This window comes from Pundamilia nyererei, unplaced genomic scaffold (genome assembly GCF_000239375.1).
Source record: "Pundamilia nyererei isolate P.nyererei 1_Seehausen unplaced genomic scaffold, PunNye1.0 scaffold00145, whole genome shotgun sequence".
Taxonomy (NCBI): Eukaryota; Metazoa; Chordata; class Actinopteri; order Cichliformes; family Cichlidae; genus Pundamilia; species Pundamilia nyererei.
The window spans coordinates 1,177,080-1,186,485 of NW_005187546.1; the positions used below are offsets into that span (position 1 = coordinate 1,177,080).

General features: G+C 41.0%; 1 protein-coding gene across 4 annotated transcripts; it reads right to left on the reverse strand.

Annotated features, from left to right (window-relative positions):
* Positions 1 to 6: 6 nt before the first annotated feature.
* On the reverse strand, positions 7 to 8,820 carry LOC102212368 (bifunctional apoptosis regulator). Of its 4 annotated transcripts, none has more exons than XM_005744568.1 (9): positions 8,802 to 8,820; positions 6,853 to 7,162; positions 5,837 to 5,935; positions 4,180 to 4,273; positions 3,010 to 3,182; positions 2,784 to 2,928; positions 2,466 to 2,645; positions 1,995 to 2,191; positions 7 to 1,062 (listed from the first exon to the last, which is right to left on the reverse strand). In XM_005744568.1, exons 2-9 carry the CDS (start codon positions 7,152 to 7,154, stop codon positions 870 to 872), a joined length of 1,383 nt encoding a protein of 460 aa, XP_005744625.1. In that variant the 5' UTR covers positions 7,155 to 7,162; positions 8,802 to 8,820; the 3' UTR covers positions 7 to 869. The 4 variants fall into 4 exon arrangements, with proteins under 4 accessions (XP_005744625.1, XP_005744623.1, XP_005744626.1 ...); XM_005744566.1 differs by lacking the exon at positions 8,802 to 8,820 and adding an exon at positions 8,578 to 8,783; XM_005744569.2 differs by lacking the exon at positions 8,802 to 8,820 and adding an exon at positions 8,565 to 8,783.
* Positions 8,821 to 9,406: the final 586 nt, after the last annotated feature.

Here is a 9,406-nt window from a genome sequence, read left to right on the forward strand (position 1 = left end):
TATTAAAAATGTCAAATCTAAGCATCACAAATCTTGTGAAGGCAAATGCTGGAACCGCTGGAACAAACTTCATAGAACATTTGCTCCGCCAGACTGTCTCTGTTTGCACTTGGAAGGGTGCTAAAGCCTGAGAGGCCAAACAGACTGCTGAACTACAAACCTCATTTGACACTCAGTCATGTTACCAAACATCACAGAATGACTTCTCACACAGCTCTGTAGATCACCGAGATCACACTCACAGTGAAAATGTAAGAAATGCATCAGAATTTATGCAGAGTTATAAATACTGCTTCAGATTCTGGATGGATAATCCTGAAGCAGCCTGAGGTTATTTTTTCTAAAAGTAGATCACATGCCAGAATGATATTTGATAACAGATGCAAAAACATGTATCCTTACATGTCTTGTTCCAACTTCACTGACTCTGTATAAGCATAAAAACGCATGTTCTATTGGACTACAGCTATGCCAGGGCTACAAAGCTTTCAGCACCGCGTCGTGATTCCAATCTTTACTCCAGCGAGTGTTTAAACACATCTTACCACCCCGGACCGTTTAGGCATCGTGGTTTGTGAATGCACTGTTGATGCAAAAAGATCACTGCAGTGATCAACCCAAGTCAGACACTGTTACTCGTTTCTCACCTCATTGGTTTTGTTTCTCCTTCAGTAGTCCGGTGCCTCTATTGTTCAACACAGCAACCATCCGGCAGACAGAGAAACAAATCAAGAACCAAGATAAATTCCCCAACAGTAGATAAAGCCAGTCTTCAATGTGTTTACTGCTAAAAATAAACACTTCTCGTCAACTCATTTGCTGCAAATTGTCCCACATCAATTGGGCACCTCCTCATCCAGTGCAGTCTGTCACAATGCTACTGTTTCAGGGTGCATTAACTGCTGCACCACCAGGTCGATATTAATGATGGGACTGAAGTAGAGTGCCCAGTAGAAGAGGCAGTTGCACACAAACTGCGGGACAAAAGGCCAAAGAAGGGCAAATGCAAATCCCTGAGTTAGCATTTTCCACAAGTGGCTCCACATCATTTGTGGAAGAGTCCTACAAAGAGAGGGAGAAAACAAGTGTCATAAAACCACTACAACCACTACTCAACAGCTATCAACCCAAATCTTGTAATCTTGTACAGGAGATACCAAATCCAGTTCCAGGTAATACACAACAGACAGTATAAAACATGGTCGTAGTCTCTAGGTCTGAAATGTAAAGCCAAGGCAGAAGTGCCAGAAAACTTTCTAACAGCCAGCAGGGGGCGACTCTGGATACAAAAAGACTTGCAGTTGCAGAGAAGTCTGTGCTCCATTTGTTTTCATTAGCCAATAGGTGATGTCACCATCACTACATCCACCTTTTATACTGTCTATGCATACAATGCAGAAAACATGACATTAATACAATGGTTTGCACAGAACTGCAAGGAATGTTTAAGCAGGTCCTGTTTTCCTTCAGCGGGACGTACTGCATGTCTTTCAGATAGATAATATTTACACTTAAGCAGCATTTTAGGATAAAAAATTGACTTTTGGAGCTGTTGAGTTTCAGTGTTTATATTCCTGACTGGCAGGAATATTCACTTACTGTGTCTGGGTCTTATCAGTCACTGAAATTAAGTAAAAACATTTTTATCTAGGTTCACATACCCATTAATTTGGCACCAGAAAATGTTCCCAGTAACACTAATATGCCTTGTGATGACCAAAGTATGCCACGTGACCACAGTATACACATCTTTTATTTCGACTATCACTTCCTTCTCAAAGTTAGTATAACAAAAGTACAATCTGATCTTACTTTTTGCCATAACACACATACCCAATGACCGTAACTGTATTAATAACTAGATTTTTATTAGAGAGTATTTATCAAACTGTGCAGAACTAATCTGGATTGAGACAGTTTAAAATCTATTTCAGTGTTTGCATAATAAAAACAAGAGCAAAAAGAAAATCACCCAACCCTCACACTGCATTTACCTGATCCTGGCTCTCATCCACAGTCTCCATAGGGCGCAACCTTCAAGGACAGACAGCAGCATGGCATTAACAATGATGAAACGGGATGTCCAGTAGTGAACGGCCAACCAGTCCCAAGCAAACTCTGCGATCAGCTGGTATGGAAGCAGACAGTATTTCACAAGAAACTCTGCCCATTGTTGCCAGCTGGGATCCACCTAAATTAATAAGATTTAAAAGAGAAAAAAAAAAAGGGGGGGGGGGCAGGAACAAAACATGTAACCTGAATAGTCATATGCATTGCACATGGAGCAAAGTTTAAAGAAGTCTAAACATCTTCATGCTCACAGCGCCGTCTTCATCTAATTACCAGAAGCAATCACAGCATGTAATTTACAAAAGGTCCCCAGTGTTTTCATTTTCAGCTCGTTACAGTATATTACAATTTATTATTCATGTGTCATTTCAGTGGGAAGTTTGTCTGGTTTGTACCTGTGAGCTGACAAAACTGCTCTCCACTGGTTGATCGCTGTCTGTGACGGCTGGACAACAAGTGTGCAGGAAGGGCAGGAAGGTCTCAGAGTAGTCGAACAAATACAAGTAAAAGATTGTGAGACGAGGGGAGCGCTTCAGTGCGTACAGCAAGAACAGAGACTTCCCCGCATTAGCCGCCTGACAGAAACAGTAAAGAGACTGTTCTTTAACTGTGGAAATGCAGATGTGCTGCTTTACCAGCAAAACACAATGTGCAACTTGTAAAGATGTTAATAATACTGAGCATCAGCCATTCTGACGCAGAAGTGTGGTCACCTTGTATTCCCAGAGGTTCTGGGGAGGTTTGACCCCAAGAGCTTTAACTCTTTCCAGTTCAGCCAGAATAACCCGTCTGTGAGCCGGATTTTCAATGCTGTAAGGCGATTTCAACAACTCTTCTTCCCCCAGCATCAACAGGAGCCTGAACCAGAGAAATTATCATATTGATTTTAAAAACATTAATGAATACATTTCTTTAAAAAATAAATAAATAATAATTCACCTTCCATTGACGTTCTCCTGCTGGAAGGGTTCTTTGTACAGCTGGGCCCAGGGACCCAGGTTTTCGAGCCAGGATACAACCTCTTCAGGTGTCCAGTGAGACACGGGCTTAGTGATCAGCAGGTCATGCTGATCCACTGGACCACTGCTCCAGTGATACACCAACACCATCACCTACAAACATACACAGGAACACTGGTCTGAATAGTTTAACCCAGGGGTGGGCAATCTCAGTCCACGAGGGCCGGTGTCCCTGCAGGTTTTAGATGTGTCCTTGAACCAACACAGCTGATTTAAATGGCTAAATTAGCTCCTCAACATGTCCTGCATTTCTCCAGAGGCCTGGTAACGAACTAATCATGCGATTCAGGTGTGTTGACCCAAGGTGAGATCTAAAACCTGCAGGGACACCGGCCCTCGTGGACTGAGATTGCCCACCCCTGGTTTAACCATTACCTCACCTTGCAATAATAATCCAACTTCACTAGATGTCGCTACATTTGTTTAACTTGAACCTGCAGCTGAGTTGGCCCAGTCTATATTTCCACAACAGATTGCCCAAAGCATCCAAAATAAACTGAGGCTTTGCAGAAATGACAACACTTAGTTCACCTAAGACGACCCAATAATCATCACCATGAACTGAGGTCAAAAACAGAACTATGTTGTAATCTGTTTACTTATTCCCTGCACCGTACACACTCAGACATACATTTTCAGCCACGTGGCAAAACACAGGGGGACGTTGTTCCCAAGTGCCTCAATATTACATAATTTTGATGCTTTGGTTAAAAGACAACAAACTAAAAAATTACAGGCTTTGCAACATGTAGGGTTAGGAATGTAGTAATGTTTTGATTCTAAAGAGGTCCACAATTTAGAGATGGAAAATCAGGTTATATTCAAAGTAACTTGGCACTAGCAACTGAGACTGAGGAGGACATGCCCTCTGCTAGTCACTTAGGGTACTAGGAGACACATGTTCAACGAAAGCATAAGTAAGACACAAGGCACTTTCAAAACGAAGAGCCGTGTCTACCTTACACATACCGTTTATGAAATCAGCACAAATCCTAATAAAATGGGCAACTCATCATTGCCGTTGCAAGAAAATCCAGAAGGTAATGTTTAAGAGCAAGGAGGCATTTCTAACCTGCTTGTGTGTACTTACAGCCACACATGTGAGTGCAGTTAGGACTCCAGAGAAGAAAAAGCCTGCTCCTTTGTGCTGGGTTGTCTTGGATCTACCCAGGTTGTCACCATATCTAAGATGAGGAAGACAAACATGAAGGATGGGCTTTGTAAAGCTGGCCCAGTTTTATTAAAAACCCAAAATAAATGAAGTACATGCAAATAAATACAAGTGAAAAATGAAGGAGACGTCAGGCAAGTTGGCAAAGATGAGATCAGTATGGCAAAGGGTCAGCGTTGAGTTTAAAGCTACTTAAAGTTAGTGCCAAACAATGGTGTGTTTCAAGTCATCATCATCATCATCATCGTTTATTTGTATAGCACTTTAAGAACACACCAGGCAGACCAAAGTGCTGAACAACACAGATCAAAACAACTACCAAATTAAAAATACCATAAAATCATTACATACAATAAAATAAATAAGAAGGTGTCAGTTTCCTACAGAGTTAAACGCCAGGGAATAAAAATAGGTTTTCAATCTGGACTTAAAGACCTGCACTGATGACGCTTGTCTAATTTGGAGGGGAAGGTTATTCCAGAGCATCGGAGTACAGGGTAACCACAAGAAGGACAGACTATTGGAAGCTCTTTTTCCACATAAGCATTTTTCCCAGTTCACAGCCATTTTCTACGATTGGTTTGTGTGCTGAAGCAGCACTCACTCCTGTGACATTACGCAATCTGACCCACAGCCTGATTATGTGGATAAGTATGGCGTCACTGTGTGCAGTGTGATAACCACTAGGGCAAATTTGCTCTCTGTGGAAAATCTACAGCACTGAAAATTCAATCCCAAAACATTCCAGTCATGAGTCTCATTCATTCCAGGGTTAATAGATCTCTTTGCAAAGCGTAACGCATGAAACTGCAGCATCTGGAACTTAGTTAAGAAACGAAGGTGTGAGGAGCAGACTGATGGATCATCCATGGCTAAACCTCCTGTTGTACAAGCTTCCTTTGAGTCAGTCAGCATCATACTGAAGGATGGAGGAATGAAATCACTGTATCTGGTAAAGACCCAGCAGACAACTCATGGCTGAGTTAGTGAGTCTGCTCCACAGCCAGTTGTGGCTAGTGTGTATCTCAGGGTTAGCTCTTTGGGCTTCTGGAAAGCTGAATTTAAACCGGTCAGATTTCCCAGTGAGCATGATTAAGACCAGGTCACTGTCCACACCTCCAGATGTATCATCTTCCCTGTAGGATTTTCTTGGCAGTGTTTATTTGGATTTTTTGGCACCACCAGGCCATGTCAGCTTTGTAAATGAACAAATTATTCAGAATTGGTACTTCTTGGAGTTGCATTTACATTTACTCTCAGGGCTGCTTTAGCTTTGAGCCTCAGGAGAGCACCAGCTTGTAGGTGCTGTCTTTGAAGCAGGCTGTGATGTCAGCAAAAAGGATTAGTGAATCAAATGCTTCACGTTTGTTTGCAGCTTTCCTCTGATTACAGGAAGGTGAGACTGAACCCAGTCTTTGGAAATCCCAGCTTTTCAACATGCATGCAATGTTAGACTGCCCATGGTGTGAAACGTTAGTTGCTAAATGGCTAGACTTGTTTTTAAATTGACAGTCTTCATGGACTTTACACCAATATATACATATATATACCAAAACATATTTGAGAATCAAAGTACCTCTGGAAAGCCAACAAGCTCCGGGAGATTTTGGGGTTTGCTTGGATTTCCGCTTTCCTCCGCTGTACGACCTCACCAAAAAGTTTGTCAGTTGCATCCCTAAAAAGAAGAGGATTACATATGATTATATCAGTTTGATATCTATATCAAACTAAGCAGGACTAACTTATCTCCGCGGAGCACATGAAGATAAACCATCTTGACACAGCAATGTCAAGGAAAATATGTGAGCAAGCTGATAAATACTTCTTTTCTTTCTTTTTTTTTAATTCAATGGAGAGACGAGTGTCTGAACGACATCTTCGATCTTGGCAGCTGTTTTCAGCTGCATCTGAGCGAGAACATTTCCACATCTTAGGTTGAAACATCAGTATGTCAATCAGTTGTCATCCATTTCTTATAAACCGCACGTCCTTACCACAGATCATTAGTTCCTGGTTACTCTCATGTCAAAATATTTGTGTCTAACATTTGCTCTCGTGTCTTTCAGTAGAACAAAAAAACGGTCATGTGACTGCGAGCTGCGTGTATGAGAGAGAGTGAAAGTGAAACAAATCACAGATATTATTGTAAAAGTGTTCACCTCTAATGTGGATTTCGCTGTGGTGAAAACATCACCAAGCTTTTTTTTCTCCATGAAACATAATCCTAAAGAGATTAGAGTCTTGTCCTAGAACTGAAATGGGGATCTTCTAACACTAAGAAAAAGCATCAAACTTTAGGCTTAATGTACTCAATTTATTTTTAGGATTTACTAAATGACACATCAGCTAGCTTCTTCCCAATCTTATATTGTGCTTTGCTCTTCAATAAGAGGTTATGGTGAAACAATAATGAATGTCTGCTTCTGGTGTAACTGCACACATCATTACTGGTCATCCAAACTTTCCATTTCTTAATAAAGCTAACTAAGCAAGCTTAGTAGAAGTCGCCAGTAAGTCTCTGTGAGATGTGAATAAAGCAGCCAGAATATCAAACATTAACCCACTGATATGGCACAGCTATGAGAAGCATACCTCAGCAGTATGTTGATTTTAGGAAAGCCTTCCCACTTCTCCCGGCACTCTGGGCACTCATTCTTCTGCGAGGACTCCCACCATAGAGCGAGACAGTGCCGACAGAAGTTATGACCGCAGGTCAGGGTAGTAGGGTTGACCAAGATGTCATAGCAACAGTGACAAGAAAATTCATTTTCTGAGATGCCGCTCGCTGAAGACTTTAACTGAGGAGGGTCGGAAGACTCGGATAAGAGAGAAGACTCATCCATTAATTCCTCCACACTGTCATTTGCTGAATTCAACTTCATCTGCTGCAACATATCCAAGTCTGAAGGAGACACAAGGTTAATAAGCCTTAAATCAGAAACTATAACATTTTAGGTTTTAAGTAGGATATGGGTGCAAGCTGTAAATCAGCGGTCTCGAACTCAAGAAATATATTGTGCCCTTGAAGTTAAGTTTTTTTGTTAGGGAGGACTGAGTTGTATAAACATGTACAAACATGTTGGATTGGCTGTGTTAGTTCAGTGAGAGAATTATTTGTAAAGAAAACAATTTTCACTAGCAGTCAAACACTAATGTGTACACTTATGTCTGCATTAAACACTACTTTTTTGGAAATAGGTGTCGGTGTTTTCTTGTTCGTACTACTTGAGCACTAAAGTGGCCCTCCAATGAGATGACAGTGCCAGCAGTGATCCACAGCTCATTTAAGTTTCAGACCCATGCTCTAAATGCGTCACGTAGAAAAATTTTTACTTTATAAAGAAAAAAAAAAGAAGAAAAAGAGATAGCAGTGCTTCCACCAAGCCTATCCTCGGCACTACAATCCAAATATATTTGCCAACAACAGTTCTTTTAACATTTCAAAACTGCATAACTGGATGGCCCTGTGCTTTGCTCGTGCTTGATTTAAGGGGTAAAGCGACCAGTCATGTTTTTGCTCAGTAAACAAATATTTTATAAACGAGAATCTGTTTTTCTGACATGACATCTCGAAACTCAAAACACTGTACAAACTGAAAACAGAAAGTAGTTGGCATTTTCACTGGATTTGACAGCTTTCGTTTCATTTCCATATCACGTTTTTAAATTCTTGCAAAAAAAGTGAACTTGAAAACTCAGTAAATGGCTAAAAATAAATATATCCCCACACATCTGAAATCTAAAGTAATACTGCAAGCATTTAAAAGCAAACATAACCATAATTAGTTGTGGCTGAGGAACTATGATTGAAATTAATTCAAAACTATGGTACTTGGGATAGGATGTCAGCAAGCAATTAAAGCGCGACTTCTGACTTAAAGGCAGCTAAATATGACAAGTACTTAAAAGTCACTTGATTTCCGTATACAAACAGGGGCTCGTGACAGCACTCTGTCAAACAGTGCAACTTATTTGATTTTCAAATAACAAAGGGTGAACCATTACCAAGTCTGAATACATAAACAAAACAGTTTGCTCACTTACTGTGACAGCACGCAGGTACAGTTTAACAGCCCTAGACGTTAGCTTCACTCTCTAATTAGCTAGCTAGTTGCTAGCTATGCGCTAGTTGCACATCGGTTACTGCTGATCTGCAAACATGGGTTAACTACAATTATTAGTACCAAACTGCGCTATCGTTAGCTTCAAGGCTTACATGCTAGTAAGACTAACTTAGCTCAACAGTACGCGCTGATTGCTAAGTTACTAACTGCTAACTGGTGTGGTTCAGTTGGCTAACCTACAGTTGTTACTCGCCTCAGGACTGGTCTCTGACAGGTGACCGACTGCAGAGTGGCATGACTATCCGGCTAATAACTAGATCTCAGGCTCATTTCGCGAGTACAACTCAACGTATCCACACACAGTAGCAGTTCTCAAGCAGTTCTGCTCTTTCACAGCCTCCTCCTGCAGCGGAAACCCCCACATGCAAGCAACCACAACCACGCATGCGCCTGAATGCGTGCCTGCCACCCACCTACCTCACAATGTCGTCACCGGTCACCTATAAGAGGAAGAGGTCCGGTGTCCTCCTCCTGGGTAGAGTCAGAGCTCAATCCAGCAGACGTGACTTTTTTTAACACCTGCGTCAGTTCAGTGCAGATCAGATCCTGAGGCTCATTTTTATTATTCCTCAGCACCACATTATAACATTAAAATACACACTAGCTTTTTACAGAGACCCTGTCGGGTTTACAGTGAGTTATGCTTCTTCATATTATCCTAAATCACCATAACTCCCTTTATGCTCCTCGTCTTCTGTAGTCCTAGCTACAGTAGATGCTGAAGTATTGCAACCACAAGAAACAAAACAAAACGAAAAACACATCATTTGTTGCAATTTCTTTAGTGAAATCTACAAAAAACACAAAAGATGGTAGTTTGAGAGGCATAAACGTGTTTTTGCACCAACATGCCCAAAGTCTGCTATCAGATTACAAATGAAATGCTAATGTTTTCAATGTTCTCTGATGAAGAAGATATGGGTGTATAGAATTTCTCAAATCTTTGTGTTCTGTTTTTATTTACATTTGACCCAGCATCCCAGCTTTTTAGGAATTGGGGGTCATAAAATATTATTGTCAAG

Excerpts from the sequence above, each read along its gene's own strand:
- LOC102212368 (XM_005744568.1), bottom strand. The coding sequence starts at position 7,154 with ATGTTGCAGCAGATGAAGTTGAATTCAGCAAATGACAGTGTGGAGGAA. Across the intron at positions 4,274-5,836 it reads AGCTTGTTGGCTTTCCAGAG|ATATGGTGACAACCTGGGTA; the intron begins GTACTTTGATTC and ends TCCTCATCTTAG. Across the intron at positions 1,063-1,994 it reads TGGATGAGAGCCAGGATCAG|GACTCTTCCACAAATGATGT; the intron begins GTAAATGCAGTG and ends CTCTCTTTGTAG.